The sequence below is a fragment of the Oncorhynchus nerka genome, unplaced genomic scaffold (genome assembly GCF_034236695.1).
Source record: "Oncorhynchus nerka isolate Pitt River unplaced genomic scaffold, Oner_Uvic_2.0 unplaced_scaffold_3242, whole genome shotgun sequence".
Classification (NCBI taxonomy): Eukaryota; Metazoa; Chordata; class Actinopteri; order Salmoniformes; family Salmonidae; genus Oncorhynchus; species Oncorhynchus nerka.
Window position 1 is genome coordinate 1 of NW_027038058.1, and position 25203 is coordinate 25203.

Consider the following 25203-nt stretch of genomic DNA (forward strand, 5'->3'; position numbering starts at 1 on the left):
AGGATAGGAGAGGAGAGGAGATTAGAGGAGAGGAGAGGAGAGGAGATGGTGGAGAAGGGAGAGGGGAGAGGGGAGAAGAGAAGAGAAGAGAGGAGAGGAGAGGGGAGGAGAAGAGAAGAGATGGTGGAGAAGGGGAGAGGGGAGAGGAAAGAGGAGAGGGGTTGAAAAGTTGAAAGGAGGAGAGGGGTAGAAAAGAGGAGAATGGGAGAAGGGGAGAGGAGGTACTGTTTGTCTCCCACTGTTCCACTCAGGGGACTCTACTGTTATCAAGTGGGCATTTCCACTATATTTAGTGTACCAGTCATTTCAGTGAAAAGTGAACAAGTGCACACTTTAGGAGAAAGGAGGATAATTGGGACAATGCTTATTTCTAGTCTCCAGTCCTGCGTCTGTGACACCAGATTACCACCTAGTGGCCATAAGAGGAACTGTCCTGTCAGTGTGTTTTAACTGCTGGCTCAAAACAACACATGACCTGCAAACAGGATATGATTCATGTTTGAGTACTAAAAGCATATGAATATAGTATATTATAGTATATTTATTATATATGTGGGTCTGATAAGTAAACACTCTTCATGTTATTGTTTAATCACTCATAATAATATTGGGAACTATTTAACCAAACACATGTGAAACCTCATGATATGAGTGATAAGAAATGTTTAAAAAGGTGAGTTCTGAACCCTGTAGACTACAGCACTACTTCTGAAGAAGACCAGAGTCATTTCAGAATGAAGACTGCTATAGTTCTGATGGTGTTGCTGTTCTGTCTGTCTGGTCTGTCTGCCTGGTCTCTGTCTGTCTGTGGAGGTCTGTCTGTCTGTAGTTCTGTCTGTCTGTCTGTCTGTCTGTCTGTCTGTCTGTCTGTCTGTCTGTCTGTCTGGGGCCTGGACTCAGGGAGAGAGTGGAGGGGTGACTAGTGAGTTAGTTAGTTAGTTAGTTAGTTAGTTAGTTAGTTAGTTAGTTAGTAAGTAAGTAAGTAAATAAATAATTAGGTAGAATTAATGATTAATGATGGAATCACTAATGATCCATAACCCTTTGACCACTGGCAAATAAAACACTGGAGGGGAAATCACACAAGACTGACAGCCTCAAATCAAATCAAATGTTATTTGTCACATACACATGGTTAGCAGATGTTAATGCGAGTGTAGCGAAATGCTTGTGCTTCTAGTTCCGACAATGCAGTAATAACCAACAAGTAATCTAACTAACAATTCCAAAACTACTGTCTTATACACAGTGTAAGGGGATAAAGAATATGTACATAAAGATATATGAATGAGTGATGGTACAGAGCAGCATAGGCAAGATACAGTAGATGGTATTGAGTGCAGTATATACATATGAGATGAGTATGTAAACAAAGTGGCATAGTTAAAGTGGCTAGTGATACATGTATTACATAAAGATGCAGTAGATGATATAGAGTACAGTATATACATATACATATGAGATGAATAATGTAGGGTATGTAAACATTATATTAGGTGGCATTGTTTAAAGTGGCTAGTGATATATTTTACATAATTTCCCATCAATTCCCATTATTAAAGTGGCTGGAGTTGAGTCAGTGTGTTGGCAGCAGCCACTCAATGTTAGTGGTGGCTGTTTAACAGTCTGATGGCCTTGAGATAGAAGCTGTTTTTCAGTCTCTCGGTCCCAGCTTTGATGCACCTGTACTGACCTCGCCTTCTGGATGATAGCGGGGTGAACAGGCAGTGGCTCGGGTGGTTGTTGTCCTTGATGATCTTTATGGCCTTCCTGTGACATCGGGTGGTGTAGGTGTCCTGGAGGGCAGGTAGTTTGCCCCCGGTGTGGCGTTGTGCAGACCTAACTACCCTCTGGAGAGCCTTATGGTTGTGGGCGGAGCAGTTGCCATACCAGGCGGTGATGCAGCCCGCCAGGATGCTCTCGATTGTGCATCTGTAGAAGTTTGTGAGTGCTTTTGGTGACAAGCCGAATTTCTTCAGCCTCCTGAGGTTGAAGAGGCGCTGCTGCGCCTTCTTCACGATGCTGTCTGTGTGAGTGGACCAATTCAGTTTGTCTGTGATGTGTACGCCGAGGAACTTAAAACTTACTACCCTCTCCACTACTGTTTCCTGGGAGTTTATTCCATGACAGTTTAGAGAACAACAGGTGTTTATCTGGAAAAAGTAAATAACATAACAGCAACATCATCTGAACTCACATCAACTGTACACTGAGTTGACAAAACATTAGGAACACCTTCCTGATATTCAGTTGGACCCCCACCTTTTGACCTCAGAACATGTTGACTCCAAAGCTTCCTACACTTGTGTCCAGGTGGCTGGATGTCCTTTGGGTGGTGGACCATTCTTGATCCACAGGGGGTTTTCTAGAACCCAAAATAAGATAAAGAATCTAAGAGACACTAAATAAGATAAAGAATCTAAGAGACACTAAATAAGATAAAGAATCTAAGAGACACTAAATAAGACAAAGAATCTAAGAGACACTAAATAAGATAAAGAATCTAAGAGACACTATAAGATAAAGACATGAAGACAAAAGCAAAATTCAATACATTCTGGACACAAAACAGATGTAATTGAGCTACTCTCTTAAAATAATCAAAACCCCATGTTACCCGGAACCCCATGTTACCCAGAACCCCATGTTACCCAGAACCCCATGTTACCCAGAACCCCATGTTACCCAGAACCCCATGTTACCCAGAACCCAATATTACCCAGAACCCCATGTTACCAGAACCCAATATTACCCAGAACCCCATGTTACCAGAACCCCATGTTACCCAGAACTCAATGTTACCCAAAATCCCATGTTACCCAAATCCCATGTTACCCAAAACCCCATGTTACCCAGAACCCCATGTTACCCAGAACCCAGAACCCCATGTTACCCAGAACCCCATGTTACCCAGAACCCCATGTTACCAGAACCCCATGTTACCCAGAACTCAATGTTACCCAGAACTCAATGTTACCCAGAACCCCATGTTACCCAGAACCCCATGTTACCCAAAACCCCATGTTACCCAGAACCCCATGTTACCCAAACCCCATGTTACCAGAACCCCATGTTACCCAGAGTTCAATGTTACCCAAAACCCCATGTTACCCAAATCCCATGTTACCCAAAACCCCATGTTACCCAAAACCCCATGTTACCCAGAACCCCATGTTACCCAGAACCCCATGTTCCCAGAACCCCATGTTACCAGAACCCCATGTTACCCAGAACTCAATGTTACCCAGAACTCAATGTTACCCAGAACCCCATGTTACCCAGAACCCCATGTTACCCAGAACTCAATGTTACCCAAATCCCCATGTTACCAAAACCCCATGTTACCCAGAACTCAATGTTACCCAAATCCCCATATTACCAAAACTCCATGTTACCCAGAACCCCATGTTACCCAAACCCCATGTTACCCAGAACCCAATGTTACCCAGAACCCCATGTTACCCAAATCCCCATGTTACCAAAACCCCATGTTACCCAGAACTCAATGTTACCCAAATCCCCATGTTACCAAAACCCCATGTTACCCAGAATCCCATGTTACCCAAATCCCCATGTTACCAAAACCCCATGTTACCCAGAACCCCATGTTACCCAAACCCCATGTTACCCAGAACCCCATATTACCCAAAACCCCATGTTACCCAAATACCCATGTTACCCAAAACCCCATGTTGCCCAAACCCCATGTTGCCCAAAACCCCATGTTACCAAAACCCCATGTTTCTCTGGTGGTATAAAACAAACTAAATGAATAATGGTGGTTGCAGTCACTCCTTTTAGATATCTTCCAAGGTTCTAGAAAGATAAACTAATTCTGAACTTGTAATTAAAATTAGAAGCACTTCAGGTTTGTCACCAAATTTTAAACACCAGTCCACTGCTGACCATCGATTTAAAACACAAAACTGACCTAAGATCAGCATGTAGGGTCAGCTTCATTCTACTCCTACTCCGTCCCCTGGGCTGCTCTCTCCTCTCCCGGTCCAGCTTCAGCTCTGGAGCTCAGAGAGACCATCTCCATGGCATTGACATAAAGATCCATGCTGCTCACCCTGTTCACTCTCTTCTGCCTCCTGGTGGGCTAGGGAGACACAGCACCAACAGTCAGACATTTAATCTCGTTTCTCCATTCTCTCTCCCTCACCCTCTCCCTCTAGTTTAAATGACTTGTAACGTCTGAGTAAATGTCTTTACCTTGTAGTACAGGTAGGAGGTGGTGATGGCTGTCAGTAGGATCAGCAGCACTACAACGTGTCTGATGATGAAGGCTGGCAGAGGAGAGGCTGCAAACAGAAACACCTTTGATGAGGGGACTGATCATCATCACATAGATCTGTGGGAAACCTGTCAATGACAAAGTTATAAGTCTGGTTCATGTTCAGTTACCTGTGATGGTGAGGAAGAGGAGCTCACTCTCAGAGGAGAAGTTATGAGAGAAAACATAATTGTCATAAACACAGATGTAGTTCCCTTGGTGGGAGTCATCTGCAGCAGGGAAGAGGAAGGCAGCAGAGTGATTGACAGCTGGCTGGGTCTGCTGTATGTTGGAGCCGGTGAACGTGAGGAGGAAGGAGCCTCCTGGGTACTGTGGCTGAGTGGAGCAGGTGATGGTGAAGTTGTAGCCCCTGAACATCTCAGGCCCCTGGTGGCCCCTGAAGACCCCTCCCATTGGGTCAGTCAGGAAGATATCAGGCTGGACCAGGAGATCTGTAACAATAAAAGAGAACAAGAAAAACCTCTTCAACTAGTTTCCTATAGATATGACAATAACATCAGCATGTAACAGTGCCAGCCACCCTCCCTCACAGGGCAACATGAGTAGTGGGCCTACAGTCACTGAGACAACATATGTTGATATCAGGCTTAAGCAGGACATCTGGAACAAGAGGAGAGAAAGAAAACGTAGCTCCTCAACTACTTTCCTAATTTAGATGTGACAATAACATGACATGTGACAGTGGTAGTGAGTAGAGACGTTCACTGAGATAACACTCTAATACAAAAGCATTCTGGGATATTTAAGTTGTATTTGATTTAAGGACTCCTGTTGAACAGGTACGTAGGGTATATAGTCACCCTGTGATGGTGTTGATTGGGTTGGTGTGGTACTAGGTAGACTTGAGGTGTTATATTCAGAGGTGATGTCTCTCTCCTGGAGTCTGGCTGAGGTGTTGATGGTAGGATCAGAGGTGATGTCTCTCTCTTGGAGTCTGGCTGAGGTGTTGATGGTAGGATCAGAGGTGATGTCTCTCTCTTGGAGTCTGGCTGAGGTGTTGATGGTAGGATCAGAGGTGATGTCTCTCTCTTGGAGTCTGGCTGAGGTGTTGATGGTAGGATCAGAGGTGATGTCTCTCTCTTGGAGTCTGGCTGAGGTGTTGATGGTAGGATCAGAGGTGATGTCTCTCTCGGAGTCTGGCTGAGGTGTTGATGGTAGGATCAGAGGTGATGTCTCTCTCTCGGAGTCTGGCTGAGGTGTTGATGGTAGGATCAGAGGTGATGTCTCTCTCTTGGAGTCTGGCTGAGGTGTTGATGGTAGGATCAGAGGTGATGTCACTCTCTTGGAGTCTGGCTGAGGTGTTGATGGTAGGATCAGAGGTGATGAGACTCTCTTGGAGTCTGGCTGAGGTGTTGATGGTAGGATCAGAGGTGATGAGACTCTCTTGGAGTCTGGCTGAGGTGTTGATGGTAGGATCAGAGGTGATGTCACTCTCTTGGAGTCTGGCTGAGGTGTTGATGGTAGGATCAGAGGTGATGAGACTCTCTTGGAGTCTGGCTGAGGTGTTGATGGTAGGATCAGAGTTGATGTCACTCTCTTGGAGTCTGGCTGAGGTGTTGATGGTAGGATCAGAGGTGATGAGACTCTCTTGGAGTCTGGCTGAGGTGTTGATGGTAGGATCAGAGGTGATGTCACTCTCTTGGAGTCTGGCTGAGGTGTTGATGGTAGGATCAGAGGTGATGAGACTCTCTTGGAGTCTGGCTGAGGTGTTGATGGTAGGATCAGAGGTGATGTCACTCTCTTGGAGTCTGGCTGAGGTGTTGATGGTAGGATCAGAGGTGATGAGACTCTCTTGGAGTCTGGCTGAGGTGTTGATGGTAGGATCAGAGGTGATGTCACTCTCTTGGAGTCTGGCTGAGGTGTTGATGGTAGGATCAGAGGTGATGTCTCTCTCTTGGAGTCTGGCTGAGGTGTTGATGGTAGGATCAGAGGTGATGTCTCTCTCTTGGTGTCTGGCTGAGGTGTTGATGGTAGGATCAGAGGTGATGTCTCTCTCTTGGTGTCTGGCTGAGGTGTTGATGGTAGGATCAGAGGTGATGAGACTCTCTTGGAGTCTGGCTGAGGTTTCTGAAACCTGGCTGGTCAGACTACCGCTGGGATCCTGGGTGGAAGTAGCCAAGCTGGGTTTAACAGAGGTGGGGGTCGATGGGGTAGCTGGGTTCCATACCTTAACATAGTTGTAGTCATTCTGAGTAGCTGTAGCATGGGTTGCAGAGAGAGCTGTAAGTAAACAGGAAAGACAGTTGAAGACTAATTTCAGATGTTTTCAACTTCATATTCATCATCTCCAGCAACATCAACATCTGAACAAACTTTATTTAACTCTTTGCAAACTGGAAACCATTTATCCGGAGGCTGCATTCATTGTAGCTGGGGATTTTAACAAGGCTAATCTGAAAACAAGACTCCCTAAATTTTATCAGCATATCGATTGCGCAACCAGGGGTGGAAAAACCTTGGATCATTGTTACTCTAACTTCCGCGACGCATATAAGGCCCTGCCCCGCCCCCCTTTTGGAAAAGCTGACCACGACTCCATTTTGTTGATCCCTGCCTACAGACAGAAACTAAAACTAGAGGCTCCCACGCTGAGGTCTGTCCAACGCTGGTCCGACCAAGCTGACTCCACACTCCAAGACTGCTTCCATCACGTGGACTGGGATATGTTTCGTATTGCGTCAGATAACAACATTGACGAATACGCTGATACGGTGTGCGAGTTCATTAGAACGTGCGTTGAAGATGTCGTTCCCATAGCAACGATTAAAACATTCCCTAACCAGAAACCGTGGATTGATGGCAGCATTCGTGTGAAACTGAAAGCGCGAACCACTGCTTTTAATCAGGGCAAGGTGTCTGGTAACATGACCGAATACAAACAGTGCAGCTATTCCCTCCGCAAGGCTATCAAACAAGCTAAGCGTCAGTACAGAGACAAAGTAGAATCTCAATTCAACGGCTCAGACACAAGAGGCATGTGGCAGGGTCTACAGTCAATCACGGACTACAAGAAGAAACCCAGCCCAGTCACGGACCAGGATGTCTTGCTCCCAGGCAGACTAAATAACTTTTTTGCCCGCTTTGAGGACAATACAGTGCCACTGACACGGCCTGCAACGAAAACATGCGATCTCTCCTTCACTGCAGCCGAGGTAAGTAAGACATTTAATCGTGTTAACCCTCGCAAGGCTGCAGGCCCAGACGGCATCCCCAGCCGCGCCCTCAGAGCATGCGCGGACCAGCTGGCCGGTGTGTTTACGGACATATTCAATCAATCCCTATACCAGTCTGCTGTTCCCACATGCTTCAAGAGGGCCACCATTGTTCCTGTTCCCAAGAAAGCTAAGGTAACTGAGCTAAACGACTACCGCCCCGTAGCACTCACTTCCGTCATCATGAAGTGCTTTGAGAGACTAGTCAAGGACCATATCACCTCCACCCTACCTGACACCCTAGACCCACTCCAATTTGCTTACCGCCCAAATAGGTCCACAGACGATGCAATCTCAACCACACTGCACACTGCCCTAACCCATCTGGACAAGAGGAATACCTATGTGAGAATGCTGTTCATCGACTACAGCTCGGCATTCAACACCATAGTACCCTCCAAGCTCGTCATCAAGCTCGAGACCCTGGGTCTCGACCCGCCCTGTGCAACTGGGTACTGGACTTCCTGACGGGCCGCCCCCAGGTGGTGAGGGTAGGCAACAACATCTCCTCCCCGCTGATCCTCAACACTGGGGCCCCACAAGGGTGCGTTCTGAGCCCTCTCCTGTACTCCCTGTTCACCCACGACTGCGTGGCCACGCACGCCTCCAACTCAATCATCAAGTTTGCGGACGACACAACAGTGGTAGGCTTGATTACCAACAACGACGAGACGGCCTACAGGGAGGAGGTAAGGGCCCTCGGAGTGTGGTGTCAGGAAAATAACCTCACACTCAACGTCAACAAAACTAAGGAGATGATTGTGGACTTCGGGAAACAGCAGAGGGAACACCCCCCTATCCACATCGATGGAACAGTAGTGGAGAGGGTAGCAAGTTTTAAGTTCCTCGGCATACACATCACAGACAAACTGAATTGGTCCACTCAGCAGCGCCTCTTCAACCTCAGGAGGCTGAAGAAATTTGGCTTGTCACCAACAGCACTCACAAACTTCTACAGATGCACAATCGAGAGCATCCTGGCGGGCTGTATCACCGCCTGGTACGGCAACTGCTCCGCCCTCAACCGTAAGGCTCTCCAGAGGGTAGTGAGGTCTGCACAACGCATCACCGGGGGCAAACTACCTGCCCTCCAGGACACCTACACCACCCGATGTTACAGGAAGGCCATAAAGATCATCAAGGACATCAACCACCCGAGCCACTGCCTGTTCACCCCGCTATCATCCAGAAGGCGAGGTCAGTACAGGTGCATCAAAGCTGGGACCGAGAGACTAAAAAACAGCTTCTATCTCAAGGCCATCAGACTGTTAAACAGCCACCACTAACATTGAGTGGCTGCTGCCAACACACTGACACTGACTCAACTCCAGCCACTTTAATAATGGGAATTGATGGGAAATGATGTAAATATATCACTAGCCACTTTAAACAATGCTACCTACTATAATGTTTACATACCCTACATTATTCATCTCATATGCATACGTATATACTGTACTCTATATCATCGACTGCATCCTTATGTAATACATGATTCACTAGCCACTTTAACTATGCCACTTTGTTTACATACTCATCTCATATGTATATACTGTACTCGATACCATCTACTGTATCTTGCCTATGCTGTTCTGTACCATCACTCATTCATATATCCTTATGTACATATTCTTTATCCCCTTACACTGTGTATAAGACAGTAGTTTAGGAATTGTTAGTTAGATTACTTGTTGGTTATTACTGCATTGTCGGAACTAGAACACAAGCATTTCGCTACACTCGCATTAACATCTGCTAACCATGTGTATGTGACAAATAAAATTTGATTTGTTTCTATGTTTAGTAGTAAACAAGACAGAGGAAGATAAGTGTTTCCAGTGACATCATCAGTATGCGTCGTGTGATTTTTAACCAATTACGTGTAGGCATTGGCATACTAATCACTTATTAATGTTCTACTAATTGGTTGATGATGTCATCGGAAACGCTTATATTCAATCTGGTTTACTACTAAATATAGAAACGTGCCATTTTCACATATGTTGATGTTGTATATGAAGTTGAACATTTGAGAAAATTCCCTTTAACACGATCTAAATGATGACACAGCCCTTTAACCTGTTGCTCCTACCCTCTACTTTTTGAACATTTTGTTAAAAATCGCGCAACATTTCAGCGCCCTGCTACTCATGCCAGGAATATAGTATGCGTTCATATGGTTAGAATGTGTGGATAGGAAACCCTCGGACGTTTTTAAAACTGGTTAAATCACGACTGTGGCTATTACATAACGTGCGTTACATCGGAAAGCGCAGGAAAACCTGATCACAGAAAATGGAAATAAATATCCTTGCGCCACTTCCAGCAATTGTTAACAGTGAGCCGAATTAGATAAGACCGAGCATTCAACTCCCACAGCATCCCCATGTTGTCTAGAGTCTTGTGAATTGAATCCTCTTTGATTCTTGGTTGAACCGAAACAGGGGCACCACTTACCTCCGGTCTCCGCCCAGATCATTCCGGAAGAGCTCTCTCGTGAAATTTTTTCCAAGACGACAGCTAATGATTTTGACATCGCCTATGGATGATTTTTATCGCTTATTAACGTTTACTAATACCTAAAGTAGCATTACAAACGTATTTCGAAGTGTTTTGTGAAAGTTTATCGTCTACTTTTTAATTTAAAAAATGACGTTACGTTGTGAAATCGCTGTTTTTTCGTTTATCACACAGTCTACATATAACGATATCTTGGCTTTATATGGCCCGATTTAATCGAAATAAAGACCCAATAGTGTTTATGGGACATCTAGGAGTGCCAACAAAGAAGATGGTGAAAGGTAATGACTGTTTTCTATTTTATTGTGCGGTTTGTGTAACGCCGAAATGCTAATTATTTTGTTTACGTCCCCTGCTGTGCTTTTGTGTTGAAGTGTATTGGTGCATGCGATCAGATAATAGCTTCTCATGCTGTCGCCGAAAAGCATTTTAAAAATCTGACTTGTTGCCTGGATTCACAACGAGTGTAGCTTTAATTTGATACCCTGCATGTGTATTTTAATGAACTTTTGAGTTTTAACTAATACTATTAGCATTTAGCGTAGCGCATTTGCATTTCCAGAGCTCTAGTTGGGACGCAAGTGTCCCAAGTAGAGGCAAGAGGTTAAATCCTATCTTGTGTTGGTAGTGTGTGGGTCCATTGTGTAGTAATGCAGTTGACCACACAACACAGGCGTTCTGGAACAATACAAGAGATCAAGACAAACCTCTTCAACTACTGAAAACATGATACATGGTAATGTAATGTTCAATATGACCAGTCTCTTACCTGAACAGGTCACATGACGATAATATCCACCATTACAGACACCAGGTTCTCCTTCTATGATGTCACACTGTCTAATAGAAGACTCGTCTCCATAGCAACAACCTAGTCTGACTCCTCCTCTTCCATCTTCAATCATAGGTCCTCTAGTTTCAGCTACAGGATTCCCACAGTCCAGCTCTCTACACACAACCTTAGTCTCTCTCTCATGCTCCACCACCTAGAACATAGACCTGACCACTCTCCTCTGTAGAAGACACTCGGGTTAGCAGCAGACCTCTAGCTTCTACACCCCAGACTTTCCCCAAGTCATGCACTAATAATAACAGAAGATATTTTAGCACCCTCTATGTGAAATGTTGCTGCTCTGTCATCAGCTTCCTGTTGGGGTTTTCAAAACAGATCAGTTTGATGTAGGTAGCTGGGTTCAACCACCGATCCAGGATAAGTTGCTAAGAAGTTTCTCACATCAAAGACATAATGACATAGAAGTCATATAGCCTAGCAGTATGTTCCTCTCTTCGTGACAGTAGACTGTATAGCTCAGTGGAGCCCCAGTTAGAGACAGATATGATACCTGCAGTGATATTGATGACCCTGTTCTGGTTCTTCAGTCCTCTCCTTATGACAGTAGACTGTATAGCTCAGTGGAGCCCCAGTTAGAGACAGATATGATACCTGCAGTGATATTGATGACCCTGTTCTGGTTCTTCAGTCCTCTCCTTATGACAGTAGACTGTATAGCTCAGTGGAGCCCCAGTTAGAGACAGATATGATACCTGCAGTGATACTGATGACCCTGTTCTGGTTCTTCAGTCCTCTCCTTATGACAGTAGACTGTATAGCTCAGTGGAGCCCCAGTTAGAGACAGATATGACACCTGCAGTGATATTGATGACTTATCCTTTTAAATGTTTGCATGCTTTTGTCCTTGATTTAAATGGCTTTTGACAGATTTCAAAACTCTTCCTTGAAAGACGTAGGGAGGAAACACTTGTGCTTCATCACCAAAAGGAGGCGAAGGAGGAGGGGAGGACCGTCTTCCGTTTGCCTACTAATGAACTGACACTCCTCAACCACTTATCGGGTTCTGGAGAAGTAAAGGCTCAGAATGTCAGGGTCAAGTTAGGACCAAAAATAGAAACGGTGACTGGTTATGATATGATGACATCACTGGTGAGAAGTCGGCGATAAAGAGACATTCAGTTGATGTACCTGTCAGTCTGTCAGTCAGATAAAGAGACATTCAGTTGATGTACCTGTCAGTCAGATAAAGACACATTCAGTTGATGTACCTGTTAGTCTGTCAGTCAGATAAAGACACATTCAGTTGATGTACCTGTCAGTCTGTCAGTCAGATAAAGAGACATTCAGTTGATGTACCTGTTAGTCTGTCAGTCAGATAAAGACACATTCAGTTGATGTACCTGTCAGTCAGATAAAGAGACATTCAGTTGATGTACCTGTCAGTCTGTCAGTCAGATAAAGAGACATTCAGTTGATGTACCTGTTAGTCTGTCAGTCAGATAAAGACACATTCAGTTGATGTACCTGTCAGTCTGTCAGTCAGATAAAGAGACATTCAGTTGATGTACCTGTCAGTCAGATAAAGAGACATTCAGTTGATGTACCTGTTAGTCTGTCAGTCAGATAAAGACACATTCAGTTGATGTACCTGTTAGTCTGTCAGTCAAATAAAGACACATTCAGTTGATGTACCTGTTAGTCTGTCAGTCAGATAAAGACACATTCAGTTGATGTACCTGTTAGTCTGTCAGTCAGATAAAGACACATTCAGTTGATGTACCCGTTAGTCTGTCAGTCAGTTTAATGTCCTCCTCCACCGTGGTCCCTTTGTGCCTTCTAATGTCAGTGTTCCAGATTGGAAAGAGACAATATTGATGACATATTGAGTCTATCTATGGTTATAGAAGTCTAGAGACACAATATTGATGACATATTGAGTCTATCTATGGTTATAGAAGTCTAGAGACACAATATTGTTGACATATTGAGTCTATCTATGGTTATATCAAATCAAATCAAATTTATTTATATAGCCCTTCGTACATCAGCTGATATCTCAAAGTGCTGTACAGAAACCCAGCCTAAAACCCCAAACAGCAAGCAATGCAGGTGTAGAAGCACGGTGGCTAGGAAAAACTCCCTAGAAAGGCCAAAACCTAGGAAGAAACCTAGAGAGGAACCAGGCTATGTGGGGTGGCCAGTCCTCTTCTGGCTGTGCCGGGTGGATATTATAACAGAACATGGCCAAGATGTTCAAATGTTCATAAATGACCAGTATGGTCGAATAATAATAAGGCAGAACAGTTGAAACTGGAGCAGCAGCACAGTCAGGTGGACTGGGGACAGCAAGGAGTCATCATGTCAGGTAGTCCTGGGGCACGGTCCTAGGGCTCAGGTCCTCCGAGAGAGAGAAAGAAAGAGAGAATTAGAGAGAGCATATGTGGGGTGGCCAGTCCTCTTCTGGCTGTGCCGGGTGGAGATTATAACAGAACATGGCCAAGATGTTCAAATGTTCATAAATGACCAGCATGGTCGAATAATAGTAAGGCAGAACAGTTGAAACTGGAGCAGCAGCATGGCCAGGTGGACTGGGGACAGCAAGGAGTCATCATGTCAGGTAGTCCTGGGGCATGGTCCTAGGGCTCAGGTCAGTTGAAACTGGAGCAGCAGCATGGCCAGGTGGACTGGGGACAGCAAGGAGTCATCATGTCAGGTAGTCCTGGGGCATGGTCCTAGGGCTCACGTCCTCCGAGAGAGAGAAAGAAAGAAGGAGAGAATTAGAGAACGCACACTTAGATTCACACAGGATACCGAATAGGACAGGAGAAGTACTCCAGATAAAACAAACTGACCCTAGCCCCCCGACACAAACTACTGCAGCATAAATACTGGAGGCTGAGACAGGAGGGGTCAGGAGACACTGTGGCCCCATCCGAGGACACCCCCGGACAGGGCCAAACAGGAAGGATATAACCCCACCCACTTTGCCAAAGCACAGCCCCCACACCACTAGAGGGATATCTTCAACCACCAACTTACCATCCTGAGACAAGGCTGAGTATAGCCCACAAAGATCTCCGCCACGGCACAACCCAAGGGGCGCCAACCCAGACAGGATGACCACAACAGTGAATCAACCCACTCAGGTGACGCACCCCCTCCAGGGACGGCATGAGAGAGCCCCAGTAAGCCAGTGACTCAGCCCCCGGTTATAGAAGTCTAGAGACATAATATTGATGACATATTGAGGCTATCTATGGTTATAGAAGTCTAGAGACATAATATTGATGACATATCGAGGCTATCTATGGTTATAGAAGTCTAGAGACACAATATTGATGACATATTGAGTCTATCTATGGTTATAGAAGTCTAGAGACATAATATTGATGACATAGCGTTCCATCGACAGCGAATAGATTCCCCCCTTCTTCTCGCGAGATTTATTACGGTGCTGTCAGATACGTGGCCACCGGCCAAGAAGTTGCAGCAGGGGAGTTTCTAAACTCTCCGCTCCTTCCACAGACAATGACAACCAGGGAGAGTTTATAGCATAGCCGGCGAGTTGCCATGAACTTTGCCGAGGGAGTTCTCTGCCACGTTTATATAACGTTAAAGACCTCGACATAACATATTGGCTTGTTGGGAGTAGTTGGAGAAGCCTAGATCTCACTCTTTAATTTGAATTTTTACGCGATATGGAATCATCCCTGGAGTTCTCAAACTCTTTCACCAGTGTGTCTTCGCCCTCCGGGCGGTGTCGGATCTTCAAGATCATCGTGATCGGAGACTCCGGTGTCGGTAAGACCTGTCTCACCTACCGGTTCTGTGCCGGTGAGTTCCTCGACCGAACCGAAGCCACCATCGGTGTCGATTTCCGTGAGAGATTGGTCGAGGTCGAAGGCGAGAAAATCAAGGTAAGAGAAGTATAAAGTTTAAACCGTTATTTCCAAATATTATGAACGAGTTGGGTCGTAATTAATTGGTGCATTACACAATTTAATGCACCAGAGAATCACTGCGTAAACAAAAAAATGTGCCTTATCATTTTTCTGCTCACACATTTTGAGAAGGTGGTGTTGATTTCTCTCAGACGGCACTCTCATTGCCTCGTAGTATGGGCATTTTAAAAAATAGATATTTGCACTTTGTAGGCGTTACTCGTTAAACATTTGTGTTTGCAGCTGAATCTGCGCCTACTATTGCGCATGAACAGAAAGCGGTCTGTGGTATCAGCTTTGGTCTATCAATCTTAGTTAAGTTCCTTTTGAAATATAGTTTTATTTGTACAGGTCAAACAAAATGTCATCTTCTGTAAATGGTCATGTTTAGTTTTTGACCTAAACCAGTGTAGGATATCCAAATGTCATTAAAGGCTCAGTTGAAAGGACTGACACTTTGTGTTGTTTGGCCTCTTGGATCAACAGTGACGGTTAAATAAGTATGAATACAATTAATGTCTTGTTAACTTGAAACTAGTGTGTTTCAGAGTTACATACATGCATATGTAACTCCCCCGGTTCTCATACAGTGATCAGGAGTCCCGTAGGGCAGCGCACAGTTGGCCCAGCGTCGTCCGGGTTTGACCGGTGTAGGCCATCATTGTAAATAAGAATGTGTTCTTTAACTGACTTTCGTAGTTAAAAAAAGGTTCAATAAAAACCTTTCACCTCAGCACACAACATTAGTAGGGTTATTTAATTTCGTGAAAAGTATTGTAACATCCGTGATGGGCTAAATAATGTGATTTCTGTGTGTTTACGGAAACACAGACATGAAAAGAGGATATTGGCCAACCCAATGCTCTCTTTATCAGAACAGGGCAGACCACATGATAGAGGAAGCATGGTGGTTAACAAGACATTGTTTTGTATCTGGGTTAAAGAGAGAGAGAGGAGGCCAGACATGGGGCAGAATACTTGTTTAAAATATTACAAATATTTGAGATGTTTTAGGTTGCCTGCATGGTATAGTGTTTTCACTTTGGGGACTATCCAATTGGTTCCATTGTGCCAGGACAAATGAAATCAAGCATGACTCACCTGCAAGTATGTGACATAATGTATTTCTGCCTTTTGTCCTTTGTGTATTCTGGTTCTCTCTCTCTGACCTCTGACTGCTTCAAAACACATATCTCGTTTAGGGGCCAAAAGTCCTCCATGTAATTAATCTCAACATTCCACTGACTTAAGGGCTCTAGACGGCCTACGGAAACAGAGGGGCAGAGCGTCGTGTCCGGTCCATGTATTTAATCTCCACTGCCTTAAGGGCTCTAGACGGCCTACGGAAACAGAGGGGCAGAGCGTCGTGTCCGGTCCATGTATTTAATCTCCACTGCCTTAAGGGCTCTAGACGGCCTACGGAAACAGAGGGGCAGGGCATCGTATCCGGTCCATGTATTTAATCTCCACTGCCTTAAGGGCTCTAGACGGCCTACGGAAACAGAGGGGCAGAGCGTCGTGTCCGGTCCATGTATTTAATCTCCACTGCCTTAAGGGCTCTAGACGGCCTACGGAAACAGAACATCGTATCCGGTCCATGTATTTAATCTCCACTGCCTTAAGGGCTCTAGACGGCCTACGGAAACAGAGGGGCAGAGCATCGTATCCGGTCCATGTATTTAATCTCCACTGCCTTAAGGGCTCTAGACGGCCTACGGAAACAGGGCATCGTATCCGGTCCATGTATTTAATCTCCACTGCCTTAAGGGCTCTAGACGGCCTACAGAAACAGAGCATCGTATCCGGTCCATGTATTTAATCTCCACTGCCTTAAGGGCTCTAGACGGCCTACGGAAACAGAGCATCGTATCTGGTCCATGTATTTAATCTCCACTGCCTTAAGGGCTCTAGACGGCCTACGGAAACAGAGGGGCAGAGCATCGTATCCGGTCCATGTATTTAATCTCCACTGCCTTAAGGGCTCTAGACGGCCTACGGAAGCAGGGCATCGTATCCGGTCCATGTATTTAATCTCCACTGCCTTAAGGGCTCTAGACGGCCTACGGAAACAGAGGGGCAGGGCATCGTATCCGGTCCATGTATTTAATCTCCACTGCCTTAAGGGCTCTAGACGGCCTACGGAAACAGAGGGGCAGAGCATCGTATCTGGTCCATGTATTTAATCTCCACTGCCTTAAGGGCTCTAGACGGCCTATGGAAACAGAGGGGCAGAGCATCGTATCTGGTCCATGTATTTAATCTCCACTGCCTTAAGGGCTCTAGACGGCCTACGGAAACAGGGCATCGTATCCGGTCCATGTATTTAATCTCCACTGCCTTAAGGGCTCTAGACGGCCTACGGAAACAGGGCATCGTATCCGGTCCATGTATTTAATCTCCACTGCCTTAAGGGCTCTAGACGGCCTACGGAAACAGAGCATCATATCCGGTCCATGTATTTAATCTCCACTGCCTTAAGGGCTCTAGACGGCCTACGGAAACAGAGCATCGTATCTGGTCCATGTATTTAATCTCCACTGCCTTAAGGGCTCTAGACGGCCTACGGAAACAGAGGGGCAGAGCATCGTATCCGGTCCATGTATTTAATCTCCACTGCCTTAAGGGCTCTAGACGGCCTACGGAAGCAGGGCATCGTATCCGGTCCATGTATTTAATCTCCACTGCCTTAAGGGCTCTAGACGGCCTACGGAAACAGAGGGGCAGGGCATCGTATCCGGTCCATGTATTTAATCTCCACTGCCTTAAGGGCTCTAGACGGCCTACGGAAACAGAGGGGCAGAGCATCGTATCTGGTCCATGTATTTAATCTCCACTGCCTTAAGGGCTCTAGACGGCCTATGGAAACAGAGGAGCAGAGCATCGTATCTGGTCCATGTATTTAATCTCCACTGCCTTAAGGGCTCTAGACGGCCTACGGAAACAGGGCATCGTATCCGGTCCATGTATTTAATCTCCACTGCCTTAAGGGCTCTAGACGGCCTACGGAAACAGGGCATCGTATCCGGTCCATGTATTTAATCTCCACTGCCTTAAGGGCTCTAGACGGCCTACGGAAACAGAGGGGCAGGGCATCGTATCCGGTCCATGTATTTAATCTCCACTGCCTTAAGGGCTCTAGACGGCCTACGGAAACAGAGGGGCAGAGCATCGTATCTGGTCCATGTATTTAATCTCCACTGCCTTAAGGGCTCTAGACGGCCTACGGAAACAGAGCATCGTATCTGGTCCATGTATTTAATCTCCACTGCCTTAAGGGCTCTAGACGGCCTACGGAAACAGAGCATCGTATCAGGTCCATGTATTTAATCTCCACTGCCTTAAGGGCTCTAGACGGCCTACGGAAACAGAGCATCGTATCCGGTCCATGTATTTAATCTCCACTGCCTTAAGGGCTCTAGACGGCCTACGGAAACAGAGGGGCAGAGCATCGTATCCGGTCCATGTATTTAATCTCCACTGCCTTAAGGGCTCTAGACGGCCTACGGAAACAGAGCGTCGTATCCGGTCCATGTATTTAATCTCCACTGCCTTAAGGGCTCTAGACGGCCTACGGAAACAGAGGGGCAGAGCATCGTATCTGGTCCATGTATTTAATCTCCACTGCCTTAAGGGCTCTAGACGGCCTACGGAAACAGAGGGGCAGAGCATCGTATCCGGTCCATGTATTTAATCTCCACTGCCTTAAGGGCTCTAGACGGCCTACGGAAACAGAGCATCGTATCCGGTCCATGTATTTAATCTCCACTGCCTTAAGGGCTCTAGACGGCCTACGGAAACAGAGGGGCAGAGCATCGTATCCGGTCCATGTATTTAATCTCCACTGCCTTAAGGGCTCTAGACGGCCTACGGGAACAGAGTATCGTATCCGGTCCGAAAACGCAGCGGGACAAAAGTATGTAGAACTCGATGCAAACTACGCTCCGTTTCCATCATAGGTAGAGCCCTTTAGAGCCCGGAGGTTACTATGAGACAGGGTTGACCTTCTGATTGGAGTTATCATAGGTAGAGCCCTTTAGAGCCCGGAGGTTACTATGAGACAGGGTTGACCTTCTGATTGGAGTTTACATCATAGGTAGAGCCCTTTAGAGCCCGGGGGTTACTATGAGACAGGGTTGACCTTCTGATTGGAGTTATCATGAGAGAGGTGGAGGAGGAATCGTTATATTGACGTTGGTCTTCTATCTGGTGAGTCGATATGTTGATGGGAAGTCTGCTGACTAACTGTGTGAGAGTTTATACAGCCGCCCTCTCTCTCCCACACCCTCCCGCCCTCTCTCCCCCCGCCCTCTCTCTCCCCTGCCCTCTCTCTCCCCCACCCTCCCTCTCCCCCCCCCTCCCTCTCCCCCGGCGCCTCTCTCTCCCCCCTCTCCTCCCGCCCTCTCTCTCCCCCTCTCCTCCCGCCCTCTCTCTCCCCCTCTCCTCCCGCCCTCTCTCTCCCCCTCTCCTCCCGCCCCTCTCTCTCCCCCTCTCCTCCCGCCCCTCTCTCTCCCCCTCTCCCCCGCCCTCTTTCTCCTCCTGCCCTCTCTCTCCCCCTCTCCTCCCGCCCTCTCTCCCCTCTCCTCCCGCCCCTCTCTCTCCCCTCTCCTCCCGCCTCTCTCCCCCTCTCCCCCGCCCTCTCTCTCCCCCTCTCCTCCCGCCCTCTCTCTCCCCCTCCTCCCGCCCTCTCTCTCCCCCTCTCTCTCCCCCTCTCCTCCCGCCCCTCTCTCTCCCCTCTCCCTGCCCTCTCTCTCTCCCCTCTCCTCCCGCCTCTCTCTCCCCCTCTCCTCCCCCCTCTCTCTCCCCCTCTCCTCCCCGCCCTCTCTCTCCCGCCCCCTCTCTCTTCCCCTCTCTCTCCCCCTCTCCCCCGCCCCTCTCTCTCCCCCTCTCCTCCCCCCTCTCTCTCCCCTCTCCTCCCGCCCTCTCTCTCCCCCTCTCTCTCCCCCTCTCCTCCCGCCCCTCTCTCCCCCTCTCCTCCCCCCTCTCTCTCCCCCTCTCCTCCCCCCTCTCTCTCCCCTCTCCCCGCCCTCTCTCTCCCCCCTCTCCCCGCCCCTCTCTCCCCTCTCCTCCCGCCTCTCTCTCCCCCTCTCCTCCCGCCCCTCTCTCCCCCTCTCCTCCCGCCCCTCTCTCCCCTCTCCTCCCGCCTCTCTCTCCCCCTCTCCTCCCGCCCCTCTCTCCCCTCTCCTCCCGCCCTCTCTCTCCCCTCTCCTCCCGCCCTCTCTCTCCCCCTCTCTCTCCCATGTGATCCAGAACCTGATAAGTGGTTGAGGAGAGTGTCAGTTCATTAGTAGACAAAAGGGAGACGGACCTCCCCTCCTCGATAGCGTCCTTTTGGCGATGAAGCACAAGTGTTTTGAAATCTTCCACGCCCTCTTTAAGTCAGCTATTGTTTTTATCAAAGGAGAAATGCATGTAAACATTTATTCTACTTATCCTTTTATCTATAAAATATATTTTACAACCATCTAAATTAGTTTATATCACTTTATACGTTTATGTTGGGATTCCACCCTCTAAACCTCATTAGCCTAATGACGCATGATTGGAGAAGTCTCATTAGCCTAATGACGCATGATTGGAGAAGTCTCATTAGCCTAATGACGCATGATTGGAGAAGTCTCATTAGCCTAATGACGCGCGATTGGAGAAGTCTCATTAGCCTAATGACGCGCGATTGGAGAAGTCTCATTAGCCTAATGACGCATGATTGGAGAAGTCTCATTAGCCTAATGACGCGCGATTGGAGAAGTCTCATTAGCCTAATGACGCGCGATTGGAGAAGTCTCATTAGCCTAATGACGCGCGATTGGAGAAGTCTCATTAGCCTAATGACGCGCGATTGGAGAAGTCTCATTAGCCTAATGACGCGCGATTGGAGAAGTCTCATTAGCCTAATGACGCGCGATTGGAGAAGTCTTATTTCATACAAGCTCATTCTCGTCCACTTTCCCTCCTCGCCGCCTCTCCTGGTTTAACTTGGACCTTTTTTAAAGGAGGACAGAGAGGATGGAGGAGAGAGGACGCAGGAGGTGAGCAAATTGAATTGAGAAAAGGCCCCTCTCTCTGTCTGCTTCCCCCACTTTCTCCATCTCTAAAACCCCTTCTCTCACATGTAGAATAGTTTCACCCCCCCCAACCATCTCTCTCCCTCACCCTCTCTCCTCTCCCTCCTCCATCTCTAAAACCCCTTCTCTCACATGTAGAATAGTTTCACCCCCCAACCATCTCTCTCCCTCCAGCTCCAGCTATGGGACACGGCGGGCCAGGAGCGTTTCAGGAAGTCCATGGTCCAGCAGTACTATCGGAACGTTCATGCTGTTCTCTTCATCTACGACGTCACCAGACCAGACAGCTTCAGAGGCCTGTCAGCCTGGATAGAGGAGTGTAGACGGTACTCACTGGGACAGGAGATAACCAGGTTAGTTATATATACACACAACCTGGATAGAGGAGTGTAGACAGTACTCACTGGGACAGGAGATAACCAGGTTAGTTATATACACACACAACCTGGATAGAGGAGTGTAGACAGTACTCACTGGGACAGGAGATAACCAGGTTAGTTATATACACACACAACCTGGATAGAGGGGTGTGACAGTACTCACTGGGACAGGAGATAACCAGGTTAGTTATATACACACACAACCTGGATAGAGGAGTGTAGACAGTACTCACTGGGACAGGAGATAACCAGGTTAGTTATATACACACACAACCTGGATAGAGGGGTGTAGACAGTACTCACTGGGACAGGAGATAACCAGGTTAGTTATATACACACACAACCTGGATAGAGGAGTGTAGACAGTACTCACTGGGACAGGAGATAACCAGGTTAGTTATATACACACACAACCTGGATAGAGGGGTGTAGACGGTACTCACTCAGGAGATAACCAGGTTACTGGGACAGGAGATAACCAGGTTAGTTATATACACACACAACCTGGCTAGAGGAGTGTAGACGGTACTCACTGGGACAGGAGATAACCAGGTTAGTTATATATACACACAACCTGGATAGAGGGTGTAGAAGGTACTCACTGGGACAGGAGATAACCAGGTTAGTTATATACACACACAACCTGGATAGAGGGTGTAGAAGGTACTCACTGGGACAGGAGATAACCAGGTTAGTTATATACACACAACCTGGATAGATGGGTGTAGAGCGGTACTCACTGGGACAGGAGATAACCAGGTTAGTTATATATACACACAACCTGGATAGAGGGGTGTAGAAGGTACTCACTGTGACAGGAGATAACCAGGTTAGTTATATACACACACAACCTGGATAGAGGAGTGTAGACGGTACTCACTGGGACAGGAGATAACCAGGTTAGTTATATACACACAACCTGGATGAGGGGTGTAGAAGGTACTCACTGTGACAGGAGATAACCAGGTTAGTTATATACACACACAACCTGGATAGAGGAGTGTAGACGGTACTCACTGGAACAGGAGATAACCAGGTTAGTTATATACACACACCTGGATAGAGGAGTGTAGAAGATGTACTCACTGGGACAGGAGATAACCAGGTTAGTTATATACACACACAACCTGGCTAGAGGAGTGTAGACTGTACTCATTGGGACAGGAAATAACCAAGTTAGTTATATATACACACAACCTGGATAGAGGGTGTAGAAGGTACTCACTGGGACAGGAGATAACCAGGTTAGTTATATACACACACAGCCTGGATAGAGGAGTGTAGACAGTACTCACTGGGACAGGAGATAACCAGGTTAGTTATATACACACACAACCTGGATAGAGGGGTGTAGACGGTACTCACTGGGACAGGAGATAACCAGGTTAGTTATATCACACACAACCTGGATAGAGGAGTGTAGACGGTACTCACTGGGACAGGAGATAACCAGGTTAGTTATATCACACACAACCTGGCTAGAGGAGTGTAGACGGTACTCACTGGGACAGGAGATAACCAGGTTAGTTATATATACACACAACCTGGATAGAGGGGTGTAGAAGGTACTCACTGGGACAGGAGATAACCAGGTTAGTTATATATACACACAACCTGGATAGAGGAGTGTAGAAGGTACTCACTGGGACAGGAGATAACCAGGTTAGTTATATACACACACAACCTGGATAGAGGAGTGTAGACGGTACTCACTGGGACAGGAGATAACCAGGTTAGTTATATACCACACAACCTGGATAGAGGAGTGTAGAAGGTACTCACTGGGACAGGAGATAACCAGGTTAGTTATATACACACACAACCTGGCTAGAGGAGTGTAGACTGTACTCATTGGGACAGGAAATAACCAAGTTAGTTATATATACACACAACCTGGATAGAGGGGTGTAGAAGGTACTCACTGGGACAGGAGATAACCAGGTTAGTTATATACACACACAACCTGGATAGAGGAGTGTAGACAGTACTCACTGGGACAGGAGATAACCAGGTTAGTTATATACACACACAACCTGGCTAGAGGAGTGTAGACGGTACTCACTGGGACAGGAGATAACCAGGTTAGTTATATATACACACAACCTGGATAGAGGGTGTAGAAGGTACTCACTGGGACAGGAGATAACCAGGTTAGTTATACACACACAACCTGGATAGAGGGGTGTAGACGGTACTCACTGGGACAGGAGATAACCAGGTTAGTTATATACACACAACCTGGCTAGAGGAGTGTAGACTGTACTCATTGGGACAGGAAATAACCAAGTTAGTTATATATACACACAACCTGGATAGAGAGGTGTAGAAGGTACTCACTGGGACAGGAGATAACCAGGTTAGTTATATACACACACAACCTGGATAGAGGAGTGTAGACAGTACTCACTGGGACAGGAGATAACCAGGTTAGTTATATACACACACAACCTGGATAGAGGAGTGTAGACGGTACTCACTGGGACAGGAGAATAGCCAGGTTGAGTTATATACACACACAACCTGGATAGAGGAGTGTAGAAGGTACTCACTGGGACAGGAGATAACCAGGTTAGTTATATACACACACAACCTGGCTAGAGGGAGTGTAGACTGTACTCATTGGGACAGGAAATAACCAAGTTAGTTATATATCACACAACCTGGATAGAGGGTGTAGAAGGTACTCACTGGGACAGGAGATAACCAGGTTAGTTATATACACACACAACCTGGATAGAGGAGTGTAGACAGTACTCACTGGGACAGGAGATAACCAGGTTAGTTATATATACACACAACCTGGATAGAGGGGTGTAGAAGGTACTCACTGGGACAGGAGATAACCAGGTTAGTTATATACACACACAACCTGGATAGATGGGTGTAGACGATACTCACTGGGACAGGAGATAACCAGGTTAGTTATATATACACACAACCTGGATAGAGGGGTGTAGAAGGTACTCACTGTGACAGGAGATAACCAGGTTAGTTATATACACACACAACCTGGATAGAGGGTGTAGAAGGTACTCACTGTGACAGGAGATAACCAGGTTAGTTATATACACACACAACCTGGATAGAGGAGTGTAGACGGTACTCACTGGAACAGGAGATAACCAGGTTGAGTTATATAACACAACCTGGATAGAGGGGTGTAGACGGTACTCACTGGGACAGGAGATAACCAGGTTAGTTATATACACACACAACCTGGCTAGAGGAGTGTAGACGGTACTCACTGGGACAAGAGATAACCAGGTTAGTTATATATACACACAACCTGGATAGAGGGGTGTAGAAGGTACTCACTGGGACAGGAGATAACCAGGTTAGTTATATATACACACAACCTGGATAGAGGGGTGTAGAAGGTACTCACTGGGACAGGAGATAACCAGGTTAGTTATATACACACACAACCTGGCTAGAGGAGTGTAGACTGTACTCATTGGGACAGGAAATAACCAAGTTAGTTATATATACACACAACCTGGATAGAGGGGTGTAGAAGGTACTCACTGGGACAGGAGATAACCAGGTTAGTTATATACACACACAACCTGGATAGAGGAGTGTAGACAGTACTCACTGGGACAGGAGATAACCAGGTTAGTTATATACACACACAACCTGGATAGAGGAGTGTAGACGGTACTCACTGGGACAGGAGATAACCAGGTTAGTTATATACACACACAACCTGGATAGAGGAGTGTAGAAGGTACTCACTGGGACAGGAGATAACCAGGTTAGTTATATACACACACAACCTGGCTAGAGGAGTGTAGACTGTACTCATTGGGACAGGAAATAACCAAGTTAGTTATATATACACACAACCTGGATAGAGGGGTGTAGAAGGTACTCACTGGGACAGGAGATAACCAGGTTAGTTATATACACACACAACCTGGATAGAGGAGTGTAGACGGTACTCACTGGGACAGGAGATAACCAGGTTAGTTATATACACACACAACCTGGATAGAGGA

General features: G+C 46.6%; 1 protein-coding gene across 1 annotated transcript; it reads left to right on the top strand.

Moving 5' to 3' along the window:
- Positions 1–14300: 14300 nt before the first annotated feature.
- LOC135566817 (ras-related protein Rab-33B-like) lies at positions 14301–21178 on the top strand (the record flags this gene model as incomplete). Its single annotated transcript, XM_065014417.1, has 3 exons — positions 14301–14739; positions 20754–20789; positions 21000–21178. Coding segments are annotated over exons 1-3 (434 nt in total), but the record flags the coding sequence as incomplete, so codon positions are not given.
- Between the last annotated feature and the right edge of the window lie 4025 nt (positions 21179–25203).